Below are 12,937 nucleotides of genomic sequence, written 5' to 3' on the forward strand. Positions count from 1 at the left end.
AGCCCACCTGGAACCATCGGGCGCAAGGCGGGAACACACCCCGGAGGGGACGCCAGTCCCTCACAGGGCAACACAGACACACACACATTCACACCTACGGACACTTTCGAGTCGCCAATCCACCTACCAACGTGTGTTTTTGGACTGTGGGAGGAAACCGGAGCACTCAGAGGAAACCCACGCGGACACGGGGAGAACACACCAACTCCTCACAGACAGTCACCCGGAGCGGGAATCGAACCCACAACCTCCAGGCCCCTGGGGCTGTGTGACTGCGACACTACCTGCTGCGCCACCGTGCCGCGTGCTGCATGGTGCCTGCTGCATGGTGGTGCAGCAGGTAATGTCACAGTCACACCTCCAGGTTATGGGCTCGAGTCCCACTCCGGGTGACTGTCTGTGAGGAGTGTGGTGTGTTCTCCCCGTGTCCACGTGGGTTTCCTCCGGGTGCTCCGGTTTCCTCCCACAGTCCAAAAAACACACGTTGGTAGGTGGACTGGGGACTCAAAAGTGTCTGTAGGTGTGAGTGTGTGAGTGACTGTCGCCTTGTGAAGGACTTGTGCACGTGCCCTTAACTTTCAAACACGAAAACAATTGCTTTATATGAATAACCATCGCCATTTAGAATATCCATCACTAAGTGAGAGTTTAGAATTTCCACAATCATCACACTCCTTTCGTCAATCAAAACAATATTCAGACGGTTCATAAAATCAATATATGACTTAAGTGACAACTTAACTTTCTGTGCATGTGAATGATCATTTTGTTTGTGTTTTTATAATGTTGCCTTTAAGCCACATGCCTACGTCACACCACTAAAGTACTGGTGTTGGATCTTCAACTCATTGCAGAGGCATCAGATGAAGCTCCATCACTGTAGGCCACACAGATCCTCTGCTCCACAGCTTAATGTCGAGGGGTTTAATGCCCCTCTAGCTGACACATGATGAGTATGTTCCCCCTTGTCTTGTAAAGAGTTTTATAAAGATTATACAAACTGAACACACTTTGAAGTCACTAATTTTACTCATCAAGAGGAGTGTCTAAAAACTACATGCAAACAAACTGTGTACTGGATGTGAAAATGTGACAGTAATCTATGTGCTGATGCAGTGAGCTGTGTTTGATGTTATTCAATATCTCTCAGTTTTAGGGCTTTGTTCTTCATATTAACCCACTACAACTTACACCATGACTAACCTTGACCTAGATGAAGTCTAAATTTAATTCTCATCCCAAAAGCCCTTTACACAAAAATAAACAGGTCCCTGTATTTTCCAGCGCTATAACACTTATTAGCCAAGGCTTGAGCTGGCTACAGTCTTAGCATTTAGTGCTGATGCTAACGACAATGTTATGAATGGGATTAGAGATTACTTTTTTGATTAGACAATTAAAGCTGCATCACAATTATAGCTGCTAGCAAATCTAAAAGATAAGTATGAAACCATGTCATGAGCTAGAAATAAATGCTATTGGGGAAACAGTGACATGGAAATGCATTTAAGCAACAGAAAGAACAATTCCAGTTAGATTCATAGTTATAAATATCAACTCTGGAAGGGGCACCAATCTTTCGCAGGGTGATAATCACTCACACTTTCACTCACTCAATCACAGAAAAAAGGTATGGTAGAGGTACATTATTGGTCACTAAAGGTGCAAACAGTGTAAATGTACCTTTAAATGTACAACAGTGTTTAAAAGTCCAGTTATGTTCCATAAAGGTTCCCTCTGGAAACCGGAGCACCCGGAGGAAACCCCAAGACATGGGGAGAACACACCAACTCCTCACAGACAGTCACTCAGAGGAAACCCACGCAGACACCGAGACAACACACCACACTCCTCACAGACAGTCACCCGGAGGAAACCCCAAGACATGGGGAGAACACACCAACTCCTCACAGACAGTCACTCAGAGGAAACCCACGCAGACACAGAGAGAACACACCACACTCCTCACAGACAGTCAACCGGAGGAAACCCACACAGACACAGGGAGAACACACCACACTCCTCACAGACAGTCACCCGGAGGAAACCCCAAGACATGGGGAGAACACACCAACTCCTCACAGAGAGTCACTCGGAGGAAACCCATGCAGACACCGAGACAACACACCACACTCCTCACAGACAGTCAACCGGAGGAAACCCACACAGACACAGGGAGAACACACCACACTCCTCACAGACAGTCACCCGGAGGAAACCCACGCAGACACAGGGAGAACACACCATAATCCTCACAGACAGTCACCCGGAGGAAACCCACGCAGACACAGGGAGAACACACCATAATCCTCACAGACAGTGACCCGGAGGAAACCCACGCAGACACAGGGAGAACACACCATAATCCTCACAGACAGTCACCCGGACAGGACGTAACAACAAAATTACTTTTTTTCATACAGTATACATCAATATTCGTAATAAATGTAATATATGTGACATATAACATGTGTGAGGCAAGATGTGTATCATGATTTATTGTTTAATAATTGTTGTCAAAATGTATTAATTAGGAAGGGTTTAATCATCCATTCTATCTGCCTATAAACTGAGAGCAAAATCTGATTGTTCTGAGTCCTGGTGACATGGAGGAGAGAAAAAGGAAGAGAAGCATTTCTCAATTTTCTATTTATATCTTCAGAAAGAGGGGCATAGGACAAACGTCTGCTCCATCTGCTTTTTAACTGCTATCTGAATGTTCTAAATAAAACTGGAGCCATACACAAGAGAGAAATGCCTTTAAAACAGAAAACCATTATTTATACTGTTAATTATTCACATCCTTACTCAGTGAGGAGTTTATATTCTAAGGAAGACCTCTATTAGCTGTTAATTATAAGGAAAGCATCCAGTAAAACTTGTGGTGTACAATATGTACTTTTCTCCAAAAGAGTCGAGCTCCAGGCAGAATATTCCTGATCTTTAGATATAATAATAACTTTATGTGAGAAGCTTTAAGTGGTGGACATTCGAGATATTTCATCAAAACTGTAAATAATTCTGGTTCAATTTTAGTTTCATTAAAATGGAAAATAAAATTTCACATGAAACCAAACCTGGGCGGTACAGTGGTGCAGCAGGAAGTGTCGCAGTCACACAGCTCCAGGGACCTGGAGATTGTGGGGGGTCAATTCCCGCTCCGGGTGACTGTCTGTGAGGAGTTGGTGTGTTCTCCCTGTGTCCACGTGGGTTTCCTCCGAGTGCTCCGGTTTCCTCCCACAGTCTAAAAACACACGTTGGTAGGTGGATTGGTGACTCAAAAGTGTCCATAGGTGTGAGTGAATGTGCTGCCCCTTGAAGGACTGGCGCCCCCTCCAGGGTGTATTCCTGCCTTGCGCCCAATGATTCCAGGTAGACTCTGGACCCACTGCAACCCTGAACTGGATAAGCGGTTACAGATAATGAATGAAACCAAACCCCTCCCAATCACTTTGTGTATATATCAATCAATTATTAATGCTCAACAATTGGAATAAAAATGGAATAACTATTTTAAAATGCATATATATATATATAAACATGCTTATAAGCATTACATTACATCATTACAGTTCTTTAGTTCTTCTCTAGAAAGGGTTTGTTGTTAAAGGCACTTTTATAAAGAATGATATGAGGAGGAATCATTTTCTCTCCCTCATAATAACAAATTCCTAATAAACCATTATAACATATTCCACAGTAGTCTAGTAATGGAGTCTAATGCATTCATTAGATTGGCTGATTTGTTGCTGCTAGCCTTTTGTATGTGTTCTGCTCTAAATGGAGGTCAGTATAGTTAAGTGTGTTTTCCTCTCATGCAACAGCCACACAGCCGCACATTCACAGAAAGGTTTCAGGACCACTGCCATTGCCATAGCAACAAGAATCTGAGGAAAAGAAGGACAAAGTCAGAAATAACCCAGAGGAAGATTTTATTGCTCACAATTTGCCCATCAATAGCTCCATCAGGAGAAACATCATCAGATAAAATGGAGATATTTAGACACTTCTGTCCATATAAAAGGAGTTATTTACAGCATCAGAACTCACAAACATCTTACAGTGAAACAAGGTATTAACAAGCAACTACAGACATATTAAGATGAAACTGCATGATATAAAAGAGAAACCCCCTATAATACAGAGAAACTACAGATATTAAGGAGAATTCTTCAGCCTTACACAGGGGCTCTTGATTCTTCATAGTGATGCATATCTAGGGCCTGCATTGCTTCTTTCCTCTCCTTCATCTCTGTTCAGTTCTGGATTTATTCTATTATTAAGTCCTCTGTGAAACAAGGTCACCCCATCCTTCCCTCTGTCACACTGCTCCTTCTATTTCTGCCTCAGATAAGAAAATGTGTGCCAGTCCTGATACGAAATTCAATATTCAGAATTATTTTATTCATTAACACATTAACTTATTAAACATTATACGTTAGGCCAAAATATGATGATGGTAATAATAATTAGACACTTATGTCATTCATTTCTGTAAATGGCTCAGTAAATAGTTACAGTACAAGGCCTTCCACTTATCTAACGTCTTCTGAAATGTTCTTATTTGCCGCAGTAATAGGCTCTACTCTTCTAAGATTTCAACCTAGGCTTTTCAACATTGCTGCCAGGAATCCATAACGTCTAGCCGCACAAATGAGATCAGACCAGACCAGTGTTGGATGATTGGAAACTTCACCATTCTAAAGATCAAAATTTCAATATTGTCATGCTTTTTTTTAAAACTAATTATTTACAAAATGTGCACATGTAAGCGTCTGAAATCACAGATTCACAACAAATTACAAGTGCCTATTGGATATATCTCCCAATGCTAACGTTTGTTATTTTTCTGCCTGAACAAAGACCAGACCAGGGGGCAGGAGGGAAAAAGTGAGTCAAGTCCAGCACTGATCCTCACTCAGACAACAGCTGAGCCTTGTCCAGCACCACAAATAGGACATGCATCTTCTTTCAGCTAACAACAATAATATGGCTATGACAGAGTATCAGGGGTTTTAAGAGCAATTCAATTACTTTTTGATGCTATACTGTGTCTGCAGTAAAACTACAGAACTAAAATTAGCTTGTTAACTAACAATTGTGAATCCCTCTAAAATCCCTGTCTATATATATATATATACACACTACGGAGTAACTATAGAGAGACAAGCCTGAATCCCACCACTCTGTTGTGGTTTAATCCACTGTGGAGTTTTGGGAGAATGCAGGTCCCATAACAGCTGAGAGTAAGTGTGTGTGTGTGTGTCTGTGTGTGTGTATGGGTAAGGGGTGGTAAACACAGATCTGTCTGAACCTTGACCTCAGTCTGTCAGAGTTAAACCCCTGCATCTCTATCAATTGCTAATTCAGCGCTTTTTATAGACCTGGTTATTGTGTTATTATTATAACTTTCATTTTATTTGTGGATGCCATACAACTACATACAACTAAAGTTGTGCACAATGTAACAGGGAATCAGAATGTGGTATTATTAACTTAGGTTAAAAATGATGAACGATGAAACAAAGTTTTAGTCCATACAGTGTAATGAACCCACACAAACAGAGAGAGAGAGAGAGAGAGAGAAAGGCAGCTGAATGGACAGCTGTGATGCTGAAGCATGTGATCTGAGCTCAGGTTGCTATTATTGCTTCAGAAATCTCTTATCATTGTGTCCAAAGACAAACTGCATCAACTTGACTGCACCACTGTACGTCTGTATCCTCTTTTGATTAAAGACTATTTTAAATCTCATAATGTGAGACTAAATCCTGGTTTAAACCCAACCATGAGAAATTAACCTAAGGGTGTGAGATTAAAGTCTGATATAGATCTGACACTGTGAGATTACAACCAACAATCTGATACTGAGAGGTAAAACCAGGTTTAAACATGACTTGTGAAATTAAATCCAGGGTTAAATTTGACCATGTTATTAAAGCAGGTCTAAACCTGACACCACCAGATTAAAGCCTGGTTTTAAACAGGCATAGTGATATCTGCATTGAGAGTGTGTTTCAGGCTCTAGCGAAAACAGGGACTGAGCATCTGGATTTGTTCAGATTATCTCCACTCATCATCCTAAATTTACAGGACACTGAATTCACAGAGATTTACTGGATTTATTTCCAATGTGTTAAGCTTGTTATTGTCTTCATTATGTGGTCAAATATAATACAAATATTACAGGAACTATAATTTTAAAAATTCTAAGATTCTGAATCGAGTATCTTCAAAATTCAGAAATTATAAAAACAGACAAACAAACAAAAACATTAACACAGGTTACCTTTACTTAGCAAACAGCAGGGATGTGGTAGGTTACTAATGTGAGAGAAGTTATTTAACTAAAGCAGTTAGTTTTAGGTAAAGATATTAGATAAAGCATGTGGTTGATTTCATTATGATTGTATTAAAATTACACTACTGTGTCCAAGAATAAAATAATCATAATAAATGTGGCTAAAACGTACACGATTTGAGACACAGCATCTGTCTCAGGTTAAGACGGCTTTAGTGTACAGGCTATTTTACTTTATTTGGCCAGCTTTCTTCTTTGATCTTATCAACAACTGCAAAAAGTAGAGTACACCACAAAAATAATGTTTTCCGTAGGTACTCCTACAAAAGAGAAACATTAGAAACTTGTCTCAGAAACACAGGGGAACTGTAAATACAGCCCTGAAAATCTGTAAGAAGAAACGGCCAAATATTTACTATAAAAAACACAGTTGAAAGTGGATGGTGGATAAGAGAGAGAGAGAGAGTCGGAGCGAGAGAGACTCTGCAACCCTGGTTTCTATGATAACAAGAATATAATTTAGCACTTATTTAATGAGATTTTCAGTTCAAATCAAGGAGCTTATAACATCCTGGACATTTCATACACTATCGTAGTGTCTTTAAGTAACTCAGATCTCTGCAGATTTTTGTTGTGTGTTTTAACACATCTGATTCTACTCATCAATTAATGCTGCCTTCAAGTCCATCCATCCATCCATTATCTGTAAGCACTTATTCAATTCAGGGTCGCTGGAATCATTGGGCGCAAGGCGGGAATACACCCTGGAGGGGGCGCCAGTCCTTCACAGGGCAACACACACACTCACTCAGACACTCACACCTATGGACACTTTTGAGTCGCCAATCCACCTACCAACGTGAGTTTTTGGACTGTGGGAGGAAACCAGAGCACCCGGAGGAAACCCACGCAGACACAGGGAGAACACACCACACTCGTCACCCAGAGCGGGAATCGAACCCACAACCTCCATGTCCGTGGAGCTGTGTGACTGCGACACTTCCTGCTGCGCCACCGTGCCGCCACGTACAGGAATGTCACCAGTATTGGTGGGAAAGTCTGATTTTGCCATGAACCTGGAACACAGAGAAGAGGAAAGCTGCAGTGGATGGAGGTTAATGGGCACCTGTTCATTTCTTTTAATTTCAGCCAATCATGAAACATATTTCAGTTGTCGATTACTTTATTTTCATAGCAGAGCTATGTTGGAGGTTGTACTAAAGTTTGATATTTTCATGTCTTAAAACATTCTCAGTATGATTTTTGGAATCACCTGTAATAAGAAAATTATATAAAGGTTAAACCTACTTTAAATAAATATACAAATAAATAAATATATGTATTTAAGCTCTTCAGAAGAGTAGTGGGCCATTCCCACAAACACTTACACATACAGAGACAGGGAGAAACGTTAGCGTCAGCTCTGCCAAGAGCTGATTCACGTGCTGAGTTTGCTGAAATCTATTACCGTAAGTTTACTTCTGGAGCAGACGAATGGAGCTGAGGGACGTTTAGTGTAGAAAGATCTCCAGCTTTCAGAAGTGGCTTTGTGGCAAAAAATACCCCAAAAGTTTATCAGGCATGTCTGCTTTATTAGCCTTAACACCAGAGCTATTAGGCTAATGTGACTAATCATGAGGGTGTGCAGAATGCTCTAAATCTAGCTATTCCAGTGGTCACATCCCTTATGAGTCATGTTTTGTTTTATTTATTTATTTATTTTAAAGTCCAGCCTTTGTTGTCACACAGCTAGTTATCTACAGGTTTGTGGAAATACATCATGGCTTAAACCAGGAATATTACCTCAGAGAAAGTTGTTCATGCTCAGGCTGTTAAGGTTTTCAAAAGAGGTTTCTCTAAAGAGTTTGGACTTCACCAATATACAAGCAGACAGACTGTATAAAAATGGAGGAAATTCAAGACCAATGTTACCTTCTCGAGTTTGGTTGATCACACCAGAAGCAATGCCTGGAATAGTCTTTGAGATTATAAGAAAACCTATGTAACTTCAAAACAAATAAATAAATGTTTATCGCACACTGAATAATTTAACTTAGTTTAGCATCAGAAGAGGGTTGCAACGAGACAAGACACTGCTCTCCAAAACAAAACAAAAAAGACATTGCTGTTTGTGTGAATTCTGAATGATACCAGCAAATATTAAGGCATCTGTCTATTAAGTGAATCTCAAAAAAAAAAAAAAAAAAAAAAAAAAATGGGCATGCAACAACACAATGACCCTCACTCCACAAGTCATTTTACCAAGAATGTTTAAAAAAAATCTTTATTTTTTTAGAGTGATCATATCAAAGTCCTGTCCATAAACCTGAGCAGTTCATCTGAGGAAACCAACAAACTTCCCAGAGTTGAAATATCTCTGGATGGAAGAATGGGTTAAAATTCCGACAAACCGAAGTGCAAGACTGATCAACACTTAATGGAAATATTTAGTTGCAGTTACTGCTGGGGAAGGGGTTCACAACTAATACTACAGTCAGTGGTTTACATACTTTTGCCGATGTGTAATATTGGATCAATTCCCTAAATAAATAATTTACCAAGTACCATAATTTTGTCTCATTCCTTTAATTTGGTTCTATTTGTTTCCGTTCAATACTTATCAAATCTTATTTTATTTTAGGTCACATTATTTCAGAAACATACCAAATTCAAAAAGGTTCACAAACTTTCAAGCACCACCATAGTGAGTAATAAACGACAATAAATATGTAGCAAAGGACACAAAAATATAAGCGCCTGCTACTGTCTTAATCTCTGTGACACTCTTGTCTGTTTTAAAACAACAGTGTGTCATCAGGACAGTCATGCAGTTTGGTTTACATCACCGTTCACTTAGCTTTTGGGCTAGTTTTGTGTGAGTGTGTGTGTGTGTGTGTCTGTGTGTGTTTGACTCATTTTCTTGTCTGGTTTTGTTCATCAGAGGCTTGTGAGCTTTGAGTGTATGTTTCATCATGACTCATGTGAAGTTTAAAGAAGCATTTTCACTAACATAGTTCTGGTTCTTCACCCACTGAAACTACACATGCAGTTACACACTTTCAGAATGTAAAAAGAATTTAAGAGTAAAGTGTAGAGACCGATATTGCAGTAAAGAGAGAGAAATCTAAACTGAGTATCTTTGATTTGGGAAGAAAAGTGGATACACTGTAAGAACATACACGGTATATATTCTAGCTGTGTGTTGTAGGTATATGTATTGCTCTTATTCTAAACTCAGTGGTTATTCCTCTGCTTAGGTAAAATAAATGTTTTGGCTACAGATCATTAGGGTCAGTACAGTGAAGAACTGGGTTTTAGCAGCTTTTATGTAAACTCCTAAAGAGTACAATTAATTTACTTGGTTCAGATCTGCACAAAATTTCAATATGATAAAAATAAATCGTATAATTCCTTGTAGTTTAGTTCCAGTGAGATGACTTGATGTAAATTCTTCTCTGTTAACTTAGAGGAATTTTCCTTAAATTAGGTAAATATTTTTGTGGACCTCTCAAGCATGAATGGACTTTAAAATATGACATTTAGACCAGTACCGTATACACTTCACACATTTAAATTTGACATATTTCATGAATCAAATTTCCATGACTCCTCTACAAATTTGTTTGTTTGTTTTTGTGTCTATAATTTTCCAGAAGAATAAATTAATGGCATTACATTTACAGCATAAATGTATTTATTTGTATACTCCAATCCTCACTACGCTGGCTATGACATCATGCTGCAGTTTTCAAGCGCAGTAGGGGAGGGACAATCCAAGGGGGTGAAGTCACCAGTACCCTGCCAAGATTTCATCAATTGAGTAATTTAGCCATTTTTTATTATTACATTTAAATTATCCCTTTTAAATGGATCTCAACCGCGTACCTCCCATAAAATAAATAAATGACAGGAATTTTTGACAGACCTTGTTTTTGCAGCAGCACTCACATTTCGGTGGCGGTGACGTCACCGCAGCCCCTTGCCTGTCCTCTGACTGCCTCTTGCGACGTCATGTAAACCGCTACCGGCAAATCTCGCGATATTTCGTTATTGGAGGGGAAAACACAATCAGATTGCGATTTATTTATTTATTTTTTTAATTCTCCCCTTCCTCCTCCTCCTCTACTTCTCCCACGCCCCGTTTCGCTCTGGGATCGTGGCGGGGGGAGCGACCTGTAGATTGAAGACTGTGAGTCCAGAGAAACAGAGACTCACTCACATACTGTAGAGAGTGAGTGTGTGTGTGACAGAGAGAGATAGAGCGAGAGAGACTCTCACATACAGATGAGTAAGGCACTGCTTGAGCACACCACATCGGCTCCAGTGGAGGGAATTTTAGAGATATTATAATGTGTGTATAGTTATTCTGTGAGTGAGTGAATGTATGAGTGTGATGAAGATGGCCGACGCTAAGCAGAAGCGGAATGAGCAGCTGAATCGCTAGCTAGGCTTAAAGAGAGAGAGAGACACTCACTCACTCAGAGCTACACGCACACACACCCCGAGAGAGAGAGATAGAGAGAGAAACGGAAAGACTACAGGAGCGCTATAGAAGAGTACAGAAGACTAAAGCAGTAGAGCACACCGGCTCCAGTTGGGGGTGGGTTGTGTTTAGTGCGCGTTAGTGAGTGTGTATGAGTGTGTGTTGTGATGAAGATGGCCGACGCTAAGCAGAAGCGGAATGAGCAGCTGAAGCGTTGGCTGGGTTCGGAGACGGACCAGGAGCCGCCGGTTCTGAAGCGGAAGAAGGCGAAGGTGAAGTTCGACGATGGCGCGGTGTTCCTGGCCGCCTGTTCCAGTGGAGACACGGAGGAGGTGCTGCGGCTGCTCAGCCGCGGAGCCGACATCAACTACGCCAATGTGGACGGCCTCACAGCGCTGCACCAGGTCCATAGAACTATCACACATAAACACACATACACAAGTCGCCTTTACCATTATAACAGCTACGTACAACTATGTACACAGATTCTATCTTCGCCTCAAAGTAAATAGCCGGCTTTGGAAATCTACTCTGTATGTAATAGGAACTATTCTTTTTTTTGCACCACATTCTTCGTTGGTTTGATTTAGCAGGTAACGTAAGCACACACTTAAAGTCCCTTAATCACTTTCCTATGCTAAATCGATTGAATATTTCTCGGCCCAGTATCATACAGAATTACTCTGAGAAAAACAATAAAGAACCGACTTTGGAAAATTTCACCATATCCCTCACATCTTTAGCACCAGCATCAACATTAGCGGGTTATAGTACATACATTTTCCTTTTCAAAATACGCAGCATTTAGGTAAAAAAAACAACAACAAAATAAATAAATAAAACAAACATTTCCTACGGAGACACCCCAGTCTTGGCTTATACATTTAACGTAACGTTGCAGTGTTTATGCTCGGGTTCCTGGAGGAAGACTATAGTTTGCTAAATTACGTCGCCTTTCACATTAAACGTCTTTTTTAAACATTGGCACACATGATCACTCAGCCACTTATTGCTAAAATATGCGTACTGTAGGAAATATGCATCAGTATTTTTCATGAACAACGAACTAAAACCTGGCATTTAACCTTTCTATGTGTAACAATGTTCTAACGTTTGCAGTTGAATTTGGAAAACCGCAGGACACCCCTTGGCTGCACTCAACATCTCAGAATGTGTTTGTCAATATAAGGAGCGAGCATTTCTACCTTTCGTTAGGGTTTATTCTTACTCTTTTCAGTTCTCTAGCTTCGAAATTAGGTTGAATTCGTCAACGTTATGTCCATTTACACTTCTTAGTCTGATACAGATCAGAGCTCCCTCCACTGCGGAGGTTTGAGCAGAAAACTGGCCTTGATTGTTTCATCAGTGCCTCGATTTGCCCCAGATTGAATTAACAACAAGAGTATATGTAAAATGCTGTGTATATATACACAAAACAGCTCCCGCTGGCTAAAATCCACGAGTCTCCCAGAATGAAAAATAACATTTACCGATTCGTTAGAGCCACAACGACTTGTAAATGCAGTGTTTTAACGTGTGCAGCTGGATGTGAAAACGTTAACACGCCCTTAGGTGTAGCACTGCACACCAATTCTGCAGATAGCTACAATTTGACGTAAAATGGATGTTATATACTATAGAGCAAGGCCAAAATGGTACAAATTGTGACTATTTAAATATATACAATTGCCTAGAATGTCCTGAAAGAATGAGCCCAAATTGACTTAGCAAAACATTAATTGCTCATACCACTCGATAATCACACAAAGCCACTCAAAAATAACAAAAATCTTAATTTGTGGTTTACTGTTGTTAATGTGTGTTTTCCTGCTGCTGTCTTGTTTGTTTGCGGTGTTCTGGCCTTTTAATGTTAGATCTTCACTCGATTCATTACATTAGCGTTAGCATTAGCACACAGTGCTAAGCAAAACATAGCTAATAAGTCACCCACAAAACGCGCATTTACATGAATTCACACATTTCCGACGAATGAGTTGGACGAATAGCACGTTAGGACACATTTTCAATCATCAGTGTTGCCTGAATTTTGCGTCTTTTGTTGATTTGTATATTTTTCTTCTGCTACCTCGCTAGCTGTAGCATATCAAGGTAATGGCTAAGTTACAAATCCCTCCAGGTGCTGCACATATTTT

At 40.2% G+C, this 12,937-nt stretch overlaps 1 protein-coding gene across 11 annotated transcripts in view; it reads left to right on the forward strand.

The window, feature by feature from the left end:
• The first annotated feature begins 10,405 nt into the window (after positions 1–10,405).
• The window catches only part of ppp1r12a (protein phosphatase 1, regulatory subunit 12A), a 68,559-nt gene continuing 66,027 nt past the window's right edge, over positions 10,406–12,937 (forward strand). For 5 of the 11 annotated variants that reach the window (XM_066667894.1, XM_066667885.1, XM_066667891.1 and 2 more), the window contains exon 1: positions 10,407–11,188. In XM_066667894.1, coding sequence (XP_066523991.1) covers positions 10,952–11,188 — 237 coding nt within the window. In that variant the 5' untranslated portion in view covers positions 10,407–10,951. Of the gene's footprint in view, positions 11,189–12,937 lie in introns of all 11 variants that reach the window. The other 6 variants (XM_066667890.1, XM_066667892.1, XM_066667887.1 and 3 more) reach the window with 3 other exon arrangements.

This window comes from Hoplias malabaricus, chromosome 4, assembly GCF_029633855.1.
Source record: "Hoplias malabaricus isolate fHopMal1 chromosome 4, fHopMal1.hap1, whole genome shotgun sequence".
Taxonomy (NCBI): Eukaryota; Metazoa; Chordata; class Actinopteri; order Characiformes; family Erythrinidae; genus Hoplias; species Hoplias malabaricus.